We start from the raw sequence: 24,445 nt of genomic DNA on the forward strand, positions 1-24,445 counted from the left end.
GGGGGGAGGGTCAAAGGGAGAAGCAGACTCCCCGCTGAGCGGGGAGCCCGATGTGGGACTCAATACCAGGACTCCAGCATCATGACCTGAGCCGAAGGCAGTCGCTTAACCAACTGAGCCACCCAGGCGCCCAAGCATAATATGATTTGAACTAAGCTTCCCAGCAGAGAGATGCCTTCTGTTAAAAATATTCATAATGTCAATATTTTCAGAAAGAGTATTGGGTCTATTAGCTGTAGGGTGGGGAGGAAGGTAAGAACAGAAGAAGGTAAGAATAGAAAAGTTTAATTGCCCCTATGGCCATTTTTTTTTTTTTTTAAGATTTTATTTATTTGACAGAGAGAGACACAGCGAGAGAGGGAACACAAGCAGGGGAGCGGGAGAGGGAGAAGCAGGCTTCCCGCGGAGCAGGGAGCCGGATGTGGGGCTCAATCCCAGGACCCTGGGATCATGACCTGAGCCGAACGCAGACGCTTAATGACTGAGCCACCCAGGCGCCCCTCCCCTATGGCCATTTTCATATCACCAACGAACGTTCGCCTTTTTCGACAACGGGATATTTTCCAAAATTAACAAGAAGGAAGACCCTTTGAGGTGGTATGGCTCCTCGATCCCTTTGTCCTGTAACTACACACAGAGAGGCACTTGGCCATCTTCTGACGACGACTGGTAATCCAATAAAGAAAAGATGCTGAGGCATCCTACACAAGGTGGAGCGTTCCACAGCGCACGGATGTACACTGGTACAAGCCAGAGACGTTCATGGAAATGGAGCGAAAGGAAACAGAAATGTGGCAAAAGACAAAAACAAAAACCCAGCAGAGCGACATAGCCATTCTCATCATGGCTCACCTGGGGATCTGGCTGCAGAGTAGGCACTGGAGTGGTGGCCACCCCTCTTTACTGTGCACATTCAGTGAATACAAAGAGGAGGAGACAGTAAGGAGAGCAGTTATTCAGCAGGTCTGAATGCGTATACAGAAAGAGGGCAAAACAACCCGACTGAAGGAAAGTGGGGTGGGTGCTGAAGGGGAAGCAGTGACAAGTATAATGTCCAAAAAACTCCGTCTTTTAGAGGGTCTGGTGCTTGACACAGTTTTATTTGATACTACTTTCACATGTTCTAGATTTCCCACCTGTAAAATCATGGTTTTTCACAATCCTTTCCTTAAAGGGAAATGATATCAGCAAAATTAGTTACAATTACTATAAACAAACCTTACAGAATTAATACATCGAGATATTTATAGGTGTTTCTAGCTTTGAAAAAAAAACAGTCAAAATTATGACAGATCTACAGGTTTAGAACCTGAAAGAAACTTAATTACAGGTAAGTCTGACTCTTAAATAAGTACCAATTTCCAATGATAATCATTGCTACTATTAAATTGCTTGAAGGAAAAGGCAGTGAAACTTACCAAGTAAATGCGTTCTGTGTTAGATGTGTATTTTAAACCAGTAAAGAAAAATATTCACAATCATACAGCACAAAGCTAAAAATACAGTATGCTGTGGTCCAAATGTGAAGCACTTCTACGTAAATACTAGAAGATTCTAAATATAGACTGTTCTTGAGAAAATGTGTGAGAATAAAACAAACAAGTGTCTTAGCAGATTTATGACAACTTTGAGCAACAGACTTAAATTTTTGGTTTTAAAAATCATGTCATCTACATGTTATTTTGGAACCTGGCTGCATGCAAACTTGGGAAAGACTACCAGTTGATAATAATTAAAGAAACTGAAGGAGAATGACTAACTACCTGAAGCTGGTGATTTGCTGCGTCGAGAGGGCCCAGGGCTTTTAGATCCAGAATACTTAACAGCTGAGGAGCGAGAATAAGATGACTTCAAGACACGGCATTCTAGAAAGGAAGGAAAGTGCATTAACTAAATCTGGTTTAAATACTAAACAAGGGAAGATCACACGTGAATGCAGTTTACTGCCAGAGAACGATTACCTGATCATTTTTCCATTATTGTAAAACAACTTTAATAGACAAAGCAACTGTCCCAAAAGTACACCTGAGGTTATCTTCAGTTAGCTAGGCATCTTGTAGACCACGTCATTGTTTTCAGTGGAGCTCTTACTGAATACAGAAATTCCAATGTCCTAACTTGATCACAACTATAAAGCCTAATCTAAACATGGGCAATTTCCTTTTTTAGTCAGTAGCAAGAGTCTACAATTTTATTCTCTCCAAATTATCTGATAATTTTATTTAAAGGGCATGGGACTCCTTACTGTCTTATTTTCCACCTTCCCTAAGTAAGGAGCATCAAAAAATGAGGAAACTAGCTTTCAACAATAACTTTGGTTTTCCCACAAATCACCAAGTAAAACAGCATTTAGAGGACCAGAACTAATTACAGCTAAAATAATCACTGCTAATTTGAATACTTAAGAACACGGGTTTTGGAGTCGTGCAGATTTTGAGCGAATCATGAATTTGATTTTGCTAACTGGAGGATCTCGGTTAGGTTCTAAGCCTGTTATTTCCCCTATGAAATTGGGATAGGAATAAAATCTGCTTCATAGGTTCGTTATAAGGATTAAATTAGATAGCATATTGTCTGTCATTTACGTTAAAATGCTTCAATTTATGTGGTAAGGTTACAATGTGGGTTGGTTTTAATCTATACCTCAGGGGCAATAAATTAACATGTGAAGTCCACTAATCAGGAAAATACACACCAGGGGAGGCTAGTTAGCATTTGAAAGACCCTAATCTAAACCTCACTCAGAAGGGGCTCGAGCACCTTCAGTTAGGTTAATTAGCATTGCGGATGTTAAACAGCATTCTGTTGTTGAACGGAGTGGTGTGTGTGTTAGTCAGAAACATCTTAAAGAGAGTGCCACTCTTTCCATAAGCACAAGTGTAAATCTAGAGAACCAATAACTAGAGCTTCAGAACTACACCCTAGTTTTAGGACGCTTAGCCAGTCCTGAAGCCAGTTCTTGAAGGAGGATTCTGTTACTGGACTAAGACTGCATTTAGCATTTTAATGAATCTTTAATGCAAGATGTTGTCAAAATCCTAAAAGGATATGAAGTTAGGACTTTAAGAATAAACACAAGTTAAATAACTAGTTAAAAAAATACACAATTTTTCCCCCAAATAAATATAACAGTGGCAGAATTAGGTTTGATTTTATGACCTGCTGTGGGTGGTGTAATAATGACGTTTACAATAACAAGAGCCATAGCACATACAACAGGTACCCTTGTAACTGCTTTATATATATTGACATAAAATCTTACAAAAACGCCAGTTATCCCCAGTTTGCAGAAGGTTAAGTAACTGGCAACTGAGAGGGAAGAAATCAGTAGCTTACACCCACCTCTCACTATTGGGAGCCCTTTGATAGCTAACAACAAAAACTATGAATGATAAAACTAGCTTAGGTAAATTTACAACATACACATAAAGCATGGAATACAATGCCTGGTATATACATAGTATGTACTCAATAAATATTTTGTTGTTATTAACCCAATTAACTTTATAACCTAGAAGATATCATTGTGTTTCAGTGCCTCAACTTCCAAATTTACTAATATTGATTGACACCAAAGAAATAATATGAAATGAGATTAAGCTAAAATCAAGATTAAGCTATACAGATGATAATGCAAATGCACGTTTCAGTCAACCTTAATCATCCAAGCGAACAGGGGAGAGCATTAGCACACGTAATACAAAAGGACATTCTCTGCACTTCTTTCCAGTGGTATTACCAGTTTAAAGCAGGGCCAGTCCATCGGAACACAAAATAGAAGAGAAACCCTCAATGAAATTTGGCAGCAGTGAGATAATGAAACAAAAACAAAAAGTATAGATAAATGAGCCCCAAGCACAAAGCAGATAAATTATCCCCAAGGTAACTGACATAGTGTAACAGGAAAAAATTGCACAGGGAAGTTTGGTACCACAAAATGTATCATCTTGAATTTTAAGAAGTTTATGGATCACAGCACTTATTGACATGTTTCTCTAATTCTGGATGGTCAGAATCACTACAACTGGAAAGGGTCTACCATCAGCCTAATTTTTGAAAGGCCAACTTTCCTCACTCATGAAATTAAAGAGACTTTTATCTTTTACATCACTCTCCTATGTGAAATGTTATGTCTGTATGATTTTACCTCATTTAAAGAGGAAGTTGACTTTACTATCAGCTAAAATAATCATTATTACTATAATAGGTTTAAATTAATTCAAGACGAAAGAGTAAAGCAATTTTCCCAGAATCAGTAACACTTGAAATCACTGGGGTTATTCCTAAAAAGTTGAAAACGCCATACACTGAAGTTGAAAACTCCATACACTGGAGAAAGGGATTTTCTTATTCTATTAATGAAAATAACTTTATTTTTTTCTGCATATACGAACAATGCATTTTTTTTAAAGTTGCAAACGATGAGGCAAAAAGCTAAGACAACCCCGATTAACAATTTAGTTATGATCCTTTTACATATCTCATTATGCACATAGAAAATGTACAACTAACCATTTCAGATTCAATACAATCCATATATTTAAGGTGGCACAGCCAGCCACTGTTCCGAAACAGGGAAGGAAATCCATATCAGAGGCAAAACGATGCAGTAAAAAGACAACTCGTTTTAGACTACAAAATGAAAACTACTTGAACTAAGCTTTTTGTTTTTAACAACTAAGCAAATGCTTTCATTTTATTCTCTACTTTCATTAGTTCAGAAAGAGTACCACCAACTTCATCTTTCTTCAACATGCCAGATCACTCAGCATGGGCCAACTGATTAAACCCTGAGACTCTGTTTCAGGGTTACCAGGACGGTCAAAGAATGGCCTTACCACTGTGATCCAGGACGAAGTCATCTTGGGCATAACGGAATTTTTCAGGTCCACAAGCAATAAAAACATCATCATCACCAAAAAAGTCTTGCAGACAAGTAACCTAAAAAGGAAAAAAAAAATCACGTCTAAGAGATAAATTAGAAACATTAGAATAGTGAAAGAAAAAGTCAGCAAAATTCATATTTGCAAGCCTCACCTATAATATTGTGCTGGAATGAAAAGCAATTTAATAACACACTACATTTCCAAGCACTCTACTCTTCACGAAGCACTTCCCACACCTTCCCTGACCTCAGCACAACAGAATGAGGAGTTCAGAGCTGGCATCAATATTTGTTTCACAAGTGGAGTCGAGGACACATACCCAGATGAAGTGCTGTTTTCCATGTTTCCCCTCTTAATGGGTGGCAGGGCTGAGGCTGATGGAGGTCTCTGTTCTCAGTCTAATTTCTTCATTTCTACCCTTCCTCACTCTCCCCCTTCTCAGCTGTGTCACCCTGGGCATGACTTCTCTGTACCTCTGGTTGTTTGGGGGAATAATGCATGAGACCTGCTTGGAACAGTGCTGGGCATCTCAAGGCTCAATGTGTTAACGCTCATCTCCATCAGCAACATCATCATTAAGATCAGACGAAGCTTCAGGGCCCTTCCAAAGCCCTGTACCTAAATGGATAGTTTTAATTTCATATTCTTTTTTTCAACCCCTCTCCCCCAACCCACCAACACACAGTGTCGGTTTCAGATCCCACAGAAACCAGATCCACTGCAGAGAGCACATTCATCCATTCCTGCCAGTGATCATGAGAACTATTCTCCTGAACTTTGGATGTAGGTAGATTCCACTTTTACCTGTTTTTCAGTTGGCTGTGTGATTTCTTTTCTTTTTTAAAGTACTCTTTTCCTAATAATAATTATAAAGTTTTTAAAAATCACTGTTCTAGTACTTAGAAGGATTTGAGCGATTGATTTTATGACAAGGAATATTTCATCTGGTACTAAATTTGCTGGAAGTTGACTACAATAAATGCCAAAGTAGACAATTAAGTTGCTATTATATGGAATAAAAGTATTCAACAAGTCTAGGGACTATAGGTCAAAAGGGTTTTTTTTTTCTCCACAGTTCAATTTAGATCTTCCTAATCAATCTTTTAATGATTTCACCTATCAATATAAGTTTGGCTTTCCAAACATGGTTTCCATAAGATGTTTGCCTCCCTTTGACTCAGGTTCTAGCCAATGAATACATATTTGGTCAAATAGTTAACCAAATTATATAACTATCAAATAGGTGCAGATGTGCCTCAAATACTACTCTCAAGGTATAAAATGAGTAAGTGAAACAACTGATTTAAACCAACATGTATTTTGACTTGGGACGCAGACATACCTCACATAATATTAAACAACTCGTCTCCTTTCATTTAACAAATTTGTACTGAGCATTTACTATGTGCCAGGCACCATTCTAGGTGCTATAGAAACATCAGTAAAGAAATAAAACAATCCTACCCTCATGGACCAAGTATGAAAAGAAGCACAATAAAAATGTGTAAGTAAATTAATGCAATATAAAAAGGTGGTAAGTACTATGGAGAAAGAGCAGAAATGAGAACAGTGAATGTGTGGGATGGGTGCTACAATACTAAATAGGGTGGTCAGGGAAGGCCTCACGCAAAGGTGACATTTGAACAAGGTATTAGAAGAGAGCAAGGAACAAGCATGTGGGGAAAGCGTTCTAGGCAGAGAGCACAGAATATGGGAAAACTCTGTGAAGAGATCAGGCTTGGCATGTTCACAAGAACAGTCCTGGAATACAGTAAAAGAGGGGGAAGAATGGATCAGAGAAGTAAGGGGAGGGAGAGCAGATGACGTAGGGCCCTGTCAGCCACTGGTAAGGACTTTGGCTTTACTCTGAGATGGAAAACCATTAGAGGCTTCAGAGCAGAAGACTGTCACAATGCGACTTCCCTTTTAACAGGATCACACTGTGCTCAGACTAGACTGTAACAAAGGGCAAGGGTAGAAAGCATTAAAGGCTATTGCTACATCAGGCCAGAGATTAGAGTGGCCTGTGCAAAGGTGTTGTGAGTAGAGGTAGTGAGAGAGGGCTACACTCCCCCTTGGATATGGGGATATGAAAGAAGAGAGAAGAATATGATGGCTCAGGGTTTTTGCTTTGAGCCACTAAGAGGATAGGGCTGTCATTAACTCTGCAAGGGAGAATACAAGATAATGGACAAGTTTAGTGTAGAAAGGGTGCTCATGAATTCAGATTTGGAACATTAACTGTGCAATGCCTATTAGGGCGCCTGAGTGGCTCAGTCGTTAAGCGTCTGCCTTTGGCTCAGGTCATGATCCCAGGGTCCTGGGATCGAGTCCCACATCGGGCTCCCTCCTCGGCGGGAAGCCCGCTCTCCCTCTCCCACTGCTTGTGTTCCTGCTCTCACTATCTCTATCTCTGTCAAATAAATAAATAAAATCTTTAAAAAAAATGCCTATTAAACATCCAGGTGGAGGTGTTGGATGGAAAGTTGGACATACACAAATCTGAATGTCATGGGCGAGATCTGGTCTGGAGATATAAATTTGGGAGTCACCAGCATATGGATGGTATTTAAAATCTTGAGATCAATTATGGAAATGGATGAACATAAGGAAAAGATCTAAAGCTTGAGTTCTGAAGCACAGTAACATTACAAGGTGAAGCAGAAGAAGCAAAACAAGCAAAGAAGATTGAGAAGGAGCAATCAGTATGGGAGGAAGAAAAACAAGTGTTTGTAGCACGCTGGAAACCAAGTTAAGAAGGTGTTTCAAGGAAGTGGGAGGAGAGAGTGCTCACCTGTCAATGTTACCAACAGGCTAAGTAAGATGAAGATTGAGAAGTGGCCACTGAATCAGCAATACAGAGATTAAGAAGAACCTGTCTGACTTGATCACTGTCCCCAGCAAAGGGTCTTATTTATAGAAACCTACAGTGTAGTATCTCTAACCAAAAGAGGAGCCCCACCCCCCCAATCCAGGTCCTCGCCCTAAGCCCTCTGCCTGCACCTCCCCATCACACCCCAGTAATCTGGTGCCCTGTCCTGAGGGGGAAACAATGATGTCCCCACAAGCAGCATTTAAGGTTGACTCAGGATCCCACAGTCTGCATGTGACAGAAATTCTTGGTTCTAAAATGAAAGAAATTATCCAGTATTGTTACTGTGTCGTGGGTTGCATCTGACTAGCCAAGAGAGGAAAATCGATATGAGCACAGATGATACAAAAAACTAGACTGTACTGATAATGAGTAATTTAGGAATGAATAGGAATACTCTCTCCCTCTACTGCTGCTGATTTAAAATACAAGTCCGTTCACATTTTTCACTGTTTGGACTGACACTATTACGTTCCACTAGACCATAAAGTTAAAATGCACTAGAAACAGAACACCAGCAGAGAAGCAAGTTGATGAATATGATTAAAGGTAAACTGAAATAATATCTGCAGAAGGGGGATGAGCAGGTTTCCGTTCTGTTTTCACTTTCATTGTAAAGGAAACTCAACTTATGGTGTTATCTAAGATATACATATCAGGGGAGCTTGGCTGGCTCACTTGGTAGAGCATGACGCTCTTGATCTCAGTGTTGTGAGTTCAAGCTCCGCGTTGGGTGTACAGATTAATAAAAAATAAAAATTAAAAATAAAATACAAGTGTCAGCCCATGAAGCATTTGCGGAGCATAAGCTTTTGTCTGGAGCAGAGCACTACACTGCTGAGTCTGTGCCTCTTCCTTTTTTTACATATAGAAAGCTTGGGCAAGATACCAGTTTTATCTTTGAAAGATTAAATGTGATCACATGTAAAAGCTGTTATTTCTTCATTTTCATTACTTCATGGCCTCAAATACTTTTTTAATTTAACTTAATGGATAATCTTTCCTGTAAGTATAAATAAAGTAAGTACATGCTTTCCTACAAGTTCAATAAATCAGATATTTTCCCAGAAAATACCACTGACAACTTGAAAACCTTCCTTTCATGGTCTTGGCTTGTAGAAAATTACAGACAAAAAATTAAGATAATCTTTTTTTTAAATTAAGATATCTTAAACTCCCAGAAATTATATGCAGAAATGTGATTCATGTAATATACATATAAATATACATTTATACATATACTGTAAAATACATATAAATATGTTTATATGTGTATATTTAAAAATAGTTTCTACCAACAGCATCTTGGAATAATTATAAAAGAGAAAAAAGAGATTTGACTTAAATCTAATATAGCAAAGCACCAGTTTATATATGTAAGCTATACACATAAATGTCAACATTTTTAGATAATGCAGATAACCAGAGAACTGTAAGTATACTGTTCCAATTTTATGCTACATATCTGTGCAATACTAGGCCTCCATATAATAGTCATTATTTGCCCGTGCTTATATTTTACAAGCATATGGACTACGTATTTAATTGTTCCTGGTAGTGTCCCAAACTCAGTCAATATATTTTTTTTTTTTTAAGATTTTATTTATTTGACAGAGAGAGACACCGTGAGAGAGGGAACACAAGCAGGGGGAGTGGGAGAGAGGGAAGGAGGCTTCCCGCGGAGCAGGTTGCCCGATGTGGGGCTTGATCCCAGGACCCTGGGATCATGACCTGAGCTGAAGGCAGACGCTTAACGACTGAGCCACCCAGGTGCCCTCAGTCAATATTTTTCAAAGTGAAATATCTGATAAAAATGCCAGGGTCTGATGTAAGCTACAATAACTACTTTTCACCAATGGGAGTCACATTAATTTATTACTGTACATTCCTTTAACATTACCCAAGTTCCTACAATATGCCAGGCATAAACTAAAGCCACAAAGTACACAGTCTATTGGTAGATGGATAAAAAAAGTAACAGTTACAGTGCAAAATGTTACAATAAGAGAATACTATACTAGAAGAACACCCTGACAGTTATAGGAATAAAGAAGCACAAAGGAGCATCCCATAAAATAAAATATCCAATACCTTTAGAATATTTCATATATTTGATTACTTACATAATTCTAACTTTTCTGTTTTTTAACATATTTCTTGTTCTTTAACTGTGGTGGTTTTCTTCCTTTTATCATAAATTTTAAAAACTGGGATTTAACACTGAGTTATGAGCCATGTCACTAAATCTGACTCAGAAAAGAACATATCAATACCATGAATAACATTTGAAAGTCCTTCTTAGCAAGGGTGAGTAAAGTGTATCAGTTTAAAAGACCTCTTACTGTCTGCTTCTAAATTCTTCAATGCAAGAAGCTCTTCAGGAATAATGGATATTATGTGGCTCATAAAAGAAACTACATAAACAAGGGGGATGTAATATTTCTGCTAAGGTACAAAATTAAAGCAATCGGTAGGATCTAATGGGGAAATATCCAACTGAGAAATAATGTATCAGTGGGAGCATATCTAAGCTTTCCAAAGGAACGCGGGCCATTTAAAAACTAATTTTTCCTATCCTTCAGGAGACAGATTAATTAGGTTGAGGTGACTAGGTGGCAGCCATAATTTTAGTGCTAGTTCTTAATAGATTACACAGATTAATAGATACTTAACAGCCACAACCACTTTTAACCCCCCCCCCCCACCACGCCTTAAGGGATACAGAAACAGATACAGAGGCTTCAGGTCTGACAAAGATATCATGCATGTATTAGGAGAATAAAACTTTTCCTCAAAAGAAAAAAGGTAGAGGACACAGATATACTCTTCCCTGGACACTCACATTCTGAACCAGAGGAGGTCTCTATTTCCTGACCCATTGGCCCACTTGGGAAATCTTGCATTTCTTATCCTTTCCAGAGTTACAAAGGAGTTGGTGGTAAAACAATTTGGATTTTTCTAAGATCTCTTCTCACTGTAAAATTCTAAAATCTAAATATTTTAGTTTCTAAGAAAAGCTTTTTATATTTTTGGAGACTGTTTCTAAAAGTTAAGTGCATAAAAAAGGAACTCTATTTTAAGTGGGTAAATAGCAATGTCCACGGGGATTTCTTTGTGTCAGCCTCACGTGTCCCCAAAAAAGTCCTCAAAGAAATCTTCAATGAAATCTTGTTGCTCCTTCCAAATCCAGGTGTTCCCTTAATAATCTGTTATTCCCCCAACATAGGCATTATCACTGAGGTAATTGCTTGGTTTTGTGTCTGGACCTCTCACCAGACTGTGAGCTCCATACATTTAGGGACACTGTCCTGTTCATTATCATAATTCCAGCACAGTACATAACATCTAGCATAAAGGGTTTGTTCAACAAATTTCTGTTGAATTAATGAAATGCTCTGAGTCCCACTTCCTCCAAATAGCCCTTCTTCTGAGGCTCCACTTCACACTTCTTCAATGAATTCCTATCAACTCATTATCATGCAAGGTAGTCCTTGTTCCCAGATTTATGATATTGGTTTTCTATGCCAAGATAACTTATAAACTCTCTGAACACAACAGTCAAATCCAAATATGCAGCTGTTGGTTCAAAACTTTCTCGAGATCTTCCTGGGTGGAATCTGAAACTGGACCCTTACTCCATGGGCAGGGAGAAACCAAAGGAAGAGGCAGGCAACTCCAGGTTGGTAGGTGGCAGTTTTAACAAGTAAAGGGAACTTACATATGAGGCTTGTCTTGGGTGGCAGCAAGACAAGTAGATCCCTGAACTTGCCGCCAAATCTTAAAAGTTCATATAGAGGTTTTAACTAGGCTCAGTCACATGTACCATGCAGATGTTCTTAACACACATCATCATCTCAAGGCTATGTTTTTGGAGCAGCCTCTGGGAGTGGGGAAAGTAAGCAGAACCCACATTCCATGGACAGAGTGCGGGTAAGGGAGCCTCTGACCTTCCACATCCTGCTCATGGGTCAACCAGCCGTCATGTCTTGATGACTTCCCCCAACATCAGCAAATACTTGATCACATTTTGGCTTTAGACCCCTTAAAATAACTTTCTAAAAACTCATTTTAGATCATGTAAGCTCTTTCAGGAATTAAATGCCTTTCATCATTATTTCAGGGTTACCTAAGGAAGAACTACTTACAAAATCTACTACTACAACCATTTGGTAGAGGATGTCTATGCAAAGCAATTTCTATTAAAGCTCCCATTTAGTGCTAGTCAGACTTGAGGATGTATTAAAGAAGGGTCTCTTGAGATACTTTCCAAAACTATTTTGTTGAAAATTTCCAAGACCTAATAAAAATGCAAAAGAAACATCACTGGATCTCAGTAAAGGACTAATTTAATCTGGGATTAACTTATTTAAATACAGTCAGGGTCAAAATCTCAGCTTTCTTGAAATGTCTATCTTGCAGAACAAGAATCACATTTTATAGAAGAAATGGTACATAGATGGGGAAACTGAAGGACTCCATGAAAATCTGCTTTTTGCTCCCTTTCCTGCTTCTACTCTTGTTAGGACCTGCACCCCTGCCCTACACATGCCTAAATGTACGTCCTCCTTGTAAGGGACAATGAATTATGATTTCTTTGGGGTCTTGTAGAATAGGTAACATCTAAGGAATGACTAAGAAGCCATCAAATGCATATTCCAGACCACTGGCGCTATCTCAACCCCAAGAACCCTTGGCTCCAAGGAATAACACCTGGGTCCTTATCTTTGTTGTAACCAGTTCCTGGATGCCTAAGAGGACACATATACCAGACCACAATCCTCAATAAAAACCCCTAAGACCCCAAGCAAAGATTCCCCCTTTCCTTTCTGATGCTCCCAGATGCTCTGTCTTTACTTGCACTCTCTCTACATCTTCAATAAACTCTGCTTTCACCTCCCGCTGGCTTGTGTTTGATTTCTACCCTGCATGCAGACAGGGACCCTCTTGGCTGGTCCTGTGCCACCCCCTCTGGGTCCTTAGACCTGGCCTGCCAGCATCAAGATGATGGATACCAGGAGTATAAAACACAAATTAGAATTTTTCATGGATTTTCCTTAACTTTAACTGTGTGTATGAAAGAAACAGAGATTAGGAACAAAAGTCCACATCTGTTGAAATTAAAGGCTTTCATTATCAGAGTTCAGTTTTAAAAGGCTGTCTCTAGTGAAGAGTAAAGAACAACAAAAATTGTTTTCTAACTTACTTCTAAAGAAAATTTGAAGGAGCTCAGAAAATTAGTCCAGTAAGTGGCTTATATTTGAAACTAATATTATTATACCAGTTTTTAATGGAGCTGCATTTATACCCTTGATTTCTTTCCCTAAGAATTGGACACAAGTCATAAATTGCCAAAAAGGAACTGCATTTAATTTGAACCCTCAAAGACTATTCTACCATACATAATTTTTCTACCACGTAAATTGTAAATACAAATATTTTAAGATATAAAGAAAATCCAAAAGACAATTTTAACATACAATAAAGGATAAGCCTAATAACTGTGAGTCATTATCTGTTTCTATTGCTAGAATGGGGCACTTTGTTGTTAAATACACTGCCTCATAGATACTTGAAAGCTATAAATTCAGCAAGTTGACTTCACCATAACTATTATCCCAGACACACAGTTTTATTAACCTTAGAATATAAACTCTGCCTAACACAAACAGGGAAACCCACACATGAAATAAAGAAAAGGTAAGCTATTCGGTTCTTCCAAAATGTGAGGAACAAAAACCAGAAAAACAAATTCACAGGTCAGTAAGCAGGGGCTGGGGGTCTCCCCATTTCTTCACCCTCTACCCAGAATACAATTAACATAAATAGCCTGCTTTGTTCCCAGTAAATGCTGGCTGGCCTACAGTAAGGGAAGGATCCCTTTGTACAGTAAAAAGAAAGCTACTTAGAATAGCAGTGTTTTTCAGCTTCCTGTAAAACCATTCAGCCAGGCACCCGCGACCCTGTGGTTGCCATGGAAACAGGACTGAAGCTAAGAGACGACAGTACTTGACAGTAAAGGGCTTCTCAACTGCATCTACACACAATTCCTGACATTTAGTTTGCTTCCCGTAAAAAAAGACCAGACCCAACCTTCCCTCTCCCACTGTGGCCTCTTCATAATAATGGCTATTCACCAATCACAACTAATCACAGAATCTTGAGACCAAAGATTTGGTTTCAGGAAATACCTCTATCAACAGGATGAAAATATTTTGAAAAATTCATAGATATCTGGCTACCAAATGTATTCTGGAGGAGAGACAATGATCACTCTTCCTAGAAATGAGGTAATTTCTAAGCTGACCCTTCTGACTGCTCCATGGTCCCAGTGTTAATTCCTACAGGAAAAAAGTTTCAAATCTACTTCTAGAGATTTCCACCAATGGGAAGGAGGCTGCATCGAGAATTTAAAAGAATTCAGTGAGGCACCTGGATGGCTCAGGTGGTTAAGCGTCCAACTCGCGATCTCAGCTCAGGTTTGATCTCAGGGTCACGAGATCGAGCCCTGCGTTGCTGGGCGTGAAGCCTACTTAAAAACAAAACAAAACAAGAATTCAGGTAAGAAAGTCAGAAGAAGCCTATTAAACCAACCATCATGAGTTTTCCTTTAATTCTGGAGAAGCTGGAGCTGAGCATTTGCAAGCAGATATGACTAGAACTGGAGTCAATGCTCTCCCAGAGTCCATCATCTTCAAATAATAAACACACATATCAAATCATAAGTGTTACAGGAGGGGCAACTGAGAACCAAAATAAAATTTTCTAATCCAAATTTTTCTGTTTCCAAGAGAAAGGGAAAGGGAAGAGCATAGAATACCTAACTACACACCATACACAATGAGTCTCATTTACACATGAATTTCATGTAACCCCCAGAACAACCTTGTGAAGTAGGCACTGTGATTCCCATTTTACACAAGAAACAAAGGCTTAAAGAGGTTAAATAACTTGCTCAAGGTCACACAACCAGAGAAGGAGGAGCTGAGATCTGAACTCTGCCTGTGTGACCTGGAACATACTCTTTGTACTTGACCACACACTGTCTCCCTAAATAAGAAAACTGTGTGATTTCGTCTATGAAACACAACATAAGAGAGCTTACTAAGAGAACTTTTCATGCATGCCAAAACTCAAATAACCAGACCATTTTTCTGTGTCTTACTTTTATGAAGTAAACGAATGGCAAGTACCTAAACTTGTATCTAGGATTTATCTTTCTTTTTAAGGATCAACTTCTAAGTAATGTCATAAGGTCAGTATAAGTTCGGGCCAACCTCCTACACTTTAGGGAATACTGAATAAGTTCTGAGATTGGTAACTCCAAACAAATTGGCTCTTTCTAAAAACAAATTACAAGCACAAGTTAGAATCATATAGTTTTAGAATAGGACTCGATTTGCTGCCAGACTAGAAATTCTAAGAGTATATACATGCATTAATAAACCTTATGACCTTTAAAATTTTAACATAAAGGCAAAACCTGCAACATTTTCCAGAAATTTAGTCTTTGCACATAAAAATCCATAACCAGGTTAGTCTACCCTTATGGCACTAGTTTAGCATATGGTGAGCACATCCAGGTAGTTAAGACCCTTGGAATCAAGACAAAGAGATCCATTACTTAAGGTGGTATGGAAAAACTTGGTCAGTTAATTCTATACTTGTTTTGGAAAACACCAACCACTCAGCACTATGAGTACAAATACCATTACTATGCTGTAATATAGCAGGGCTATTTAGGTCTGTAGGAAAATCATCCCTATTATTTTTTTTTTTTAAGATTTTATTTATTTGAGAGAGAGAGAATGAGAGATAGAGAGCACGAGAGGGAAGAGGGTCTGAGGGAGAAGCAGACTCCCCGCTGAGCAGGGAGCCCGATGTGGGACTCGATCCCGGGACTCCAGGATCATGACCTGAGCCGAAGGCAGTCACTTAACCAACTGAGCCACCCAGGCGCCCGAAAATCATCCCTATTAAAAAAAAAATTTTTTTTAAGATTTTTATTTATTTGAGGAGAGAGAGAGTGAGAGAGAACACAAGTAGGGGGAGGGGCAGAGGGAGAAGTAGACTCCCCACTGAGTGGAGAGCTAGATGCAGGGCTTGATCTGGGGACTGTGGGATCATGACCTGAGCCGAAGGTAGACGCTTAACCGACTGAGCCACCTAGGCGCCCCATATTAAAAAATTTCTAAAAAGGAATCGTGTCCATTCTTTTTATGTTGCTTTCATCTTTTTTTTTTTAAGATTTATTTATTTATTTATTTATTTGACAGAGACAGAGAGAACAGGAACACAAGCAGGGGAGTGGGAGAGGGAGAAGCAGACTTCCTGCCAAGCAGAGAGCCCAATGTGGGGCTCGATCCCAGGACCCTGGGATCATGACCTGAGCTGAAGGCAGATGCTTAACGACTGAGCCACCCAGGCGCCCCTATGTTGCTTTTATCTTAATAAAATTGTTTTCCTCCTCCCTTACCATTATGCTCTGAATCTTTACTTGCTATATCAAAAAGACCACCCAATTACCCTTTTAGCAGGCCCTCTGCCCACTTCTAGTATGCTGCATTTAACAACCGGTGGGCTGAGGGAGCTATTAGGTTTAGGAAACTTAGGCACGTAACAAGAGTAAACTGGGTAAGGGCTAGAGGCTTTGATTAGAAGGAAAGAAAATAAACTTGAGTGCCCCAATTTCACACTGTACCCAAACTTCCCTTTGCGTATTTCCTAGTTTTAAGCTGTGGGTCCAGCCTGGTGAGTTGGCTAGACTTGAGTCCAAAATAGTGGGGTAGTTCTATGCTGCAGAAAACCTAAGATTTTGGTTTCTACAGCTGCACCTATTTTCACATGACAAGGACTCAAAATTTTCATTTTCAAACTGACATAAATCCTACATGTAAATCAATGACAAATTTTTTTTCCCAGTGCAAGCTTCTTAGCAAATGAAAGTCTCACATCCACAGCTGAAGAAATCCTCTGAATAAGTTACATGTCTGTGGCTGTTCAGAAAGGGAAAGCATGCAATCCATTCGAATTATTTATGACATTTTTTAAACGAAAGTGATATTGGTTGAGGCAAATACCACAATTAGATCTTCCTGTTTAAAAAGGCACCTGTTCCTGAAACAGGGCCAACACTTGTTACACTAACATATACATAACTGATTTGCAAGTTGTCAGAATGAGTACTTGGTTTAGGAGAATTCAAAACAAGATAGCTCAGTTTAGATTTATGTGTTTATCAAGATCCACTCTAAAAATGCAAATACCCATAGAAGGGTGATATCTATTGACTGTGCACCTCTACTCCCATTTATGTGGAACTTAAGAATAAAGGTATAAAAATCTTTTTTTGTTGTTTCATTTTAAGTAATTTAATATATTTAAGTAATCTAGAACCAGACCAAAGACTATAGCAAATAATGCCCAGCCCCCAGAGTTAACAAAAGTTATTATGTCATGCTTGCCTCAGATCCCTTTAATATCTGGAAATAAGACATTATAAAGTTAAAATCTCTTTTGTTTCTGGTCCCCAAGCCCCATTGCTCCCTCCTCCCTCCCACCTACCTACCTTCATTTCCGAATTCCTTCCTTCCTTCCTTCTCTACGACCTCAGGAAAATAGTATCAAGTTATTTTTCATGGGCCCTTCTAAGCCATGTTTTTAGCCCTTGTATTATAGATGAATATATCCATAGACAACCAGCATGCCTTTAAATTTTTATGTAAGTTGTATCATACTAAATATATCATCCTACAATTTGGTTTTGTTTTTTGTTTCACCTAGTTTTAATTCCGAAACCTGGTCAGGTCTTAGTTCTCCTTCTTAATTCCCTTTTCGGCTCACTGATCCAGTCCTAAAATTTAATTTTTAAAAAGATTATCATTCTACCAGTATTACTTTTGATAAGCTGCAAACAAATTCTGCATACCCTCAATACTTCCAAATTCTTTCAAATAAATGCCAGTTTTCTCAGAACATTCATTTTAGTTATTATAACCGTTATTAGTGCCCAAGTTCTCAGATGGAGGAAAAGATGTATGAGTCAATTCTTTCTTTGCCCACAAGACTTCATCTCCAATTATGAGAAAGGAATGTACAGCAAATGCTTGACATTTAGATCTGGGGATTTAGGCATAACTGTTATGCCACAGAAAGGTTTCTTGACCCAAAGGAGTATAAACTCGGCGAAAAGAATTTTTAAATTACTAAAACTTGAAATTAGCTCTATCTAAGCTTTCAGAAAAAAATCTGCAAGATGCCTTAAAATTACTAATTCACAGAAATAGTTCCTTTCAAAAGACAAAAGAAAACCAAACTCACATGTCAGATTTATTCTACACTATAACACAAGACAGGTTTTAAAGGCACAGGAAACTTCTGTTTCATAGGGAATGCATAAAAGGAATCCCTCCCCAGAGAATTCCGTAAGCTGGAAAATACTGATGAACTGTATGCATGCACAATTTCTTATCTCTTTCTTGCATCCAAAGAAATGATATTCTTTCAAAGAAACATCTATTTTTTGCAAATCTCCAGGGGTGTCAATTAAACTGAGACTGGCATCAGCAAGTAAGGGAAGTTGTCTGTAAGCATTTATCATCAAGTTATATGCCTTGCTTAGGGAGCCAGCTGTCTTAAATAACCATCCCCTCCCTGGGGCCACAAGTCTGGGCAAGAATGCTACTCATGTCAGAAACTCATGTCATGAGATTAGATTTGAATGGAAAAGCAAAGGGAACGTGGTCTCTTTACTCCAGCTGGGACTGATTATTCCCTTCCCAACAAGGAGGTTGTTTTTTAGCCTGTAAAGAAGAACCTCCTTCCTTCCTGGATATTTTCCAATCCATCACGGCACCTGAGTGACTTAGAGAATACCCTGCCTTACCACAACTTGGAAGCCTCTCAGCCTCCCTCCAGGAAGATGTCTTGGTACACTATTTCTCCATCAAGATGAACAGAAATTACCCTTGGATTCTTGTGGTGTGGCAAGGTTAACTTGGGAACCTAAGCAGGTGAATAAAGACAGAGGGAATATCAAGACGGAGGGTGAGGTAACCTAGGTCGGCATGAGCTTGTAGCAGCTAAGGAGGTTGGGCGGGGGGGGGGGCATCCAACACCAGGAGACTGTGTCCATCTTTCTCCCTACTGTTACCCAGAGCACCCAGCACTATGCCAGAGTGTGGAACACTCAGGGAATATTTATTGAGTGGATGAATGGATGAGTAGCATGGAGGCAGGGGACTCTAGGTTCAGTGGCTCAAAGTATTAGATTCATGGGGGGCAGCTTTTACTACCAACATGTGCATAGAGATGCTATGGAGAACCAAAGGGCTTAGGCAGAAAACAGATGTGAGATGGGCCGACGGAGGCATGTCAGCACAGTAGCGAGGATTTGAACACAAGCAGGATCCCAAATGTACACAAATGTTATTATCGGAATATACCCCACGTTCCCATCCTCTACCACGATAGCTGGTTTGTTTCTAGCAACTTAAACAACTTAAAGGGAATGCTCCAGCTTACAGCAAGGATAAAGATAAATGGGACCCCATGTAGACCTTGGTCTCAGAGTGCTATGGATGGAAGGCACATGCTTAGGGAACAGGGAAGGAGCTTAAGAGTTGGAAAAGGGCTTCTCCCATGCTGAGGCAGGGTTTCCGCTGCACCTTCCTAAAACAGGGAAGAAATGCCAAAAGGGGTTACCATCATCAAACAGGGAAGAAATGCCAAAAGGGGTTACCACCATCAAGATCATTTTTAAAGACTAACTATGAAAGCTTCATAAATGTGAGACTTAGGCCAAATGGCCCACAAAGTCCCTACAATCACCTCTACCAGTTAGGGATAAGCCCTGGCAGGGGACCAAGGACAAGTTCCTTCCTCACAGCCCTATTCCTTCTCCATTTTTTTTTTTTTTAAGATTTTATTTATTTGACAGAGAGAGACACAGCGAGAGAGGGAACACAAGCAGGGGGAGTGGGAGAGGGAGAAGCAGGCTCCCCGCTGAGCAGGGGGCCCGATGTGGGGCTCGATCCCAGGACCCTGGGATCATGACCTGAGCCGAAGGCAGACGCTTAACGACTGAGCCACCCAGGCGCCCCTCCTTCTCCATTTCTCACAGGTTCTGCCTTAGTCTGGCTTGAGTCCCAGTTCCCCACCAGACACATACTAAGCCCTCTCTCCTCCAGCTACAGGAGAAGGACCAGCTCAAAGACCAACAAACAAGTTCCACCCTTCAGACCACATCTTGAGATGGCAGTTGCTGCTTCTGTTTAGTGTGTGGTGATTTTCTTCACTGTTTCCCAAATAGTAATCAGGATGTCAGCCAGCACTATCTTGGATAACAGTCTTTGGCTGAAATCTTTCCCAGGCTTAAATAGTCTCACCAACAGAGAAACTTGATGAACAAAGTTTACAGCATATTTTTTTAACTGCCATCTTCACACTTAAAAAAAAATTACTTCATGATTTATTCAGAAGAATGGGGTTCTGAAATGGTTAGGTTTCTATTTTAAATAAAGACTCAGGTTCCCCCTTCTAAAATGAAGCATGGCCATATGAACAACTAAGAACAAAGTGGCTCATGGCTGCATTAATTCATAAAAGCAGTCCTCAGCTTCTAACAAGCATGACTGGGTCAGGGTGTGGCACGGCAGCAAGGGTTTTAGAGTGGAAGGGGACTGTGTTATAAAAGCATTCTTCACTCCTTGAGAAACCACCCTGGGGATAGCAAGGCCAATAGGCAAACTCTTCACAAAGAGGTCTGACGATGGGACCTGATTCCAACCCTTCCACCCCAGGACAAACAGGATGCTGATGGCTACTCAGAAGGGGAAATGCCACGCACAACAAAGAGGGCTGGTAGGAAGGACATCCTGAAGCTGGCTCTGTGGCTGTGCACACACGTCTGTGCTTGTCTGGTGTGTCCACAAGGGAAGCACTGTTATCTGTGTTGTGGTGACTGTGATTCCCTGGGCTCACTTTCCGGGCACTGCTGAAGCTCAGTGTTTGAGGCCTGCTACTGCTAACAAGTCACGTTTTGATATACCCGCCGCCTTCCTTGCCTTCAGTACAGTGGGATTAATAATCATGGAAGATTCATAACCCTTTCCCCTCCACAAGAGTTCGGCAATCCTTCCCTCTTAAATCATCAACATCATTGTGGGATAAGTAATTTGAATATGACTCTCATCACTGCCATGAGCTGTACATGTAGCAAACCCCCTTCTGCTCCTTTTGTTTGAATTGGCTTGGCTCTTTTTCCCCTCCCAACCTCATCCAGAAGCAGCACTCCTATTAAAATTCATGATGTTTCCCTCAATGCAAGTGTCTGATTGCAGCTGTCGGTTTCCCAGTTCAAGGATTTTCATACTGCCTGAGAGGACAATGCAAGACTCTCACTGCTGCAGAAATAGGTCAAGCTCGATTTTTCTATTTCAGTTCTGCTGCCAAAAGTGTAGGCTTTGCCTTCTAGAAAAAAAGCACGTCCTTTTGGGCAGGCTCAGCACTTAAGAAGAGGTGAAGAGGGCACACTTCTTTCCCTCACCAGGGGGAACGACCCTGTTTTCCTCACACAATGCCTCAGAACCTTTGTTCCATCGCTGGTGACTCTCTAGAAGAGCCTGTCTTTTTGTTCTTTGTGTTATCCGCTTCACAGACATTAACACACCAAAAAAAAAAAAAAAAAAAGACAACAAAAGAGGAACTGAAGATAGGGCATCAGACACCAAAAAGATTCTTAATGTCCCAAAGCCCTGAGTCACCCTGTTGAGATGGCTGGTTTTTTTTTCCACCCTGTGCTACCTAGAGAATGAAGGACAGACAAGTGGAAACCACGAAGTCTGTTACACACAATATAGCCCAGATCCATCTCCCCAATTCCTTCCTTCTCTCCTCACTCCCGTACATGCTTCCACTCTTCTATGTGGGGCCAATGCTGTGCAAACACTGTATAAGAGGGAAGCAGATAGAACATTCTTAAATACTCAAAAAGTCAATTTAATCCAGGACTATTGCTGAACTACAAGGGACCTGGCCTTTATGTGGTGCTAAACCCCAAGCCTACCCCATTTTACAGATGTGGAAACAGAAGCTGATAAGTGAACTCTCTAAGGCACAAATGCAGTGGCAGGATAAGGAAGCAGCCAGGTCTCCTCACTCCTAGGGTCTCCTTCTACTTTATTCCTAGAATAGGAAAAGTAGAGAGGCATGCCATCGAGAGACAGATAATCAAACATCCTGAATCCAGCGAATTTTTCTTGTACTTTCAAGCAAAGATAAGAAAGAAGAAGGCGGGGTGCCTGGGTGGCTCAGTCGTTAAGCGTCTGCCTTCGGCTCAGGTCCTATGGGATCGAGCCCTGCATTGGGCTCCCTGCTCCGCGGGAAGCCTGCTTCTCTCTCTCCTACTCCCCCTGCTTGTGTTCCCTCTCTCGCTGTGTGTCTGTCAAATAAATGGGTAAAATCTTTAAAAAAAAAAAAAAGAAAGAAAGAAGGCATCCTTTGGAAAGAGCACTCAGAGAGAGAGGAGACCTGGATTCTAACACCTAAAATTTTTTGTTAACCTCAAGAAATTTATTAACCATTCTGGGTCTTGGTTCTTTTGCTCATAAAACTAGGGGCTTGGAATACATGATCTGTAGGTTCCTTTCTGTATACAGGAGCATGTTCCCACACTTACATTCGCTGAGCTACATGATCCTGGCACCACATCAAGCACAAAGGGGATTTAAACAAAAAAAAAAAAAAGAGAGAGAGAGAGAGAGAGAGAGAGAGAGAGAGAGAGAGAGAGAGAGAGGGTCCCTTTCACCAAAGAGCATTCACATTTCTTTCCTATTATCTGTTAAGTCGAACTAGGTCTTCAAGCATACAGGATAAAACAACTCGGAACGCATGATGTTACTGAATACCTACCATCCACAAGGCACAAGGCTTGGTAGTTGAAGGACAACGACTAAGAGTAATAAATGAATGGCCACTCTGTAAGCAGGAGATAAGATACATGCCTGTGAGAAGTGAAATAATTTAACAGTATTGAGCCATATTCTGGACCTGTTACAAAATGGACTCATTTGCCTATTTATCTTCTATCCAGTCAGATCAGAGTGGCCTGGAGGGCTCTGAAAAAGCTTTCTTAGAGAGGAGGTGGAATGAGCAGCCCAGGCTAACCAGAGTGAGGGGTTCAATTCCAATTGTAAAAGAACCGGGGGCAAGAAGAGACAGGACAATGGAGGTTGTGGTAATGCCATCTGACACTATTTCCAAGCATGAACTGTATACTATAGCCAATGTTTGGTCTTCTAGAACATTCCATAATCATTTTTACTTCTGTACCTTGTTCATATGCTTTTCCTACCTCCCCTCCCCACATCCCCAGTCCTCAAACTCTTCTGTCCTCCCAAGGTTGAGAGCAACTTATATTCTTTAGGAAGATTCACCTCAGTTAAAACTGCTCTCTCTTTCTTTATCTCTGATAAGATTTACTTTCCACGTCAAACATAGTATGTTTTAATTTAACTTGATTTTTGACCAATTTTATAATGATCTCTATTTTATATAGGCATGTCATATCAACAGGATGGTAAATTCTTTAAGAGGGATTTAGACAATTCAGATTTTTGAGTCCTAGACTTAGAAGTTACCACTGAAATCATTAAACCCAAATTCCCTTAGTTTATAGGTAGGTAAACTGGGATGCTACCTATAGGAGTCCAAATAAGTCAGAAATATATGCTGAGGATATTGTGAACCTAGCCACTTTTGAAGGGAAAGTGCAGTTACCGAAAGTGAGGAGGGTTTTTGGTTAACTGCTATTTCAATTTCTGTAATAATCACTTTTACACAAGAAAGGTCTCTTTGGATGTCTCCATCATCAAAAATAGGTGATGTGATTTTACTTGATTAATTCTAAACTTAAGGTATGTCAAAGCCTTAGTACCAGTTTTCAGAAAGGAAGGATCAGAGACCAAGGTTCTGCCTCTAAATGACAATGAAAATGCGGTCAGGTAACTTAGCCTCCTAATATTTCTGCTCCAATTTCCTTCTAAGGGAAAGAAGTTATCAGACCAAGTAATCTATAAAGAACTTCTCCACTGCAATATGCTATTTTTCATTTCCCAATATGAGAGAGAACATCTTAGACTCCTACGAACCATGCTCCTCCTACTGTCTGTGTATTTCCCACCCATTACCTTCTCGTTGCTTCTAGCCTAACTTTGAAAACGTGTTGTTTCTTGTAAACTGAACTCAGGTCAACGCTTCTCTCAGTTGCAGTCGTCAAAAACATTTTTTTTAAAGATTTTATTTATTTATTTGACAGAGACACAGTGACAGAGGGAACACAAGCGGGGGGGGGGGGCGGGGTGGGAGAGAGAGAAGCAGGCTTCCCGCTGAGCAGGGAGCATGATGTGGGGCTCGACCCAAAGACCCCGGTATCATGACCTGAGCCGAAGGCAGACGCTTAATGACTGAACCACCCAGGTGCCCCTTCGTCAAAAACATTTTTACTGATTTCCTCCTTTCCCCAATCCAAATATCAGCAGGGATATTTCTTTTCTCTAATTTTCTTTCTTTTTTTTCTTTTCACATTACCTGCATCAAGGGTTGTCAGATAAAATACAAGACATCTGGTTAAATTTGAATTTCAGATAAGCAACAAATCATTTTTTAGCAAAAGTATGTTCATACAATATTT

The 24,445-nt window shown here is 40.0% G+C and overlaps 1 protein-coding gene across 1 annotated transcript in view; it reads right to left on the reverse strand.

Annotated features, from left to right (window-relative positions):
• DCLK2 (doublecortin like kinase 2) overlaps positions 1–24,445 on the reverse strand; it is a 145,452-nt gene that overhangs the window by 52,536 nt on the left and 68,471 nt on the right. Inside the window, exons 3-4 of the mRNA XM_028125293.2 lie at positions 4,839–4,941; positions 1,764–1,865 (exon numbers count right to left, since the gene is read on the reverse strand). Coding sequence (XP_027981094.1) covers positions 1,764–1,865; positions 4,839–4,941 — 205 coding nt within the window. The remainder of the gene's footprint in view (positions 1–1,763; positions 1,866–4,838; positions 4,942–24,445) is intronic.

Source organism: Eumetopias jubatus, unplaced genomic scaffold, assembly GCF_037043125.1.
Source record: "Eumetopias jubatus isolate StellerSeaLion01/CBP00866 unplaced genomic scaffold, mEumJub1_p1.0 scaffold_2, whole genome shotgun sequence".
In the NCBI taxonomy this organism is placed as follows: domain Eukaryota; kingdom Metazoa; phylum Chordata; class Mammalia; order Carnivora; family Otariidae; genus Eumetopias; species Eumetopias jubatus.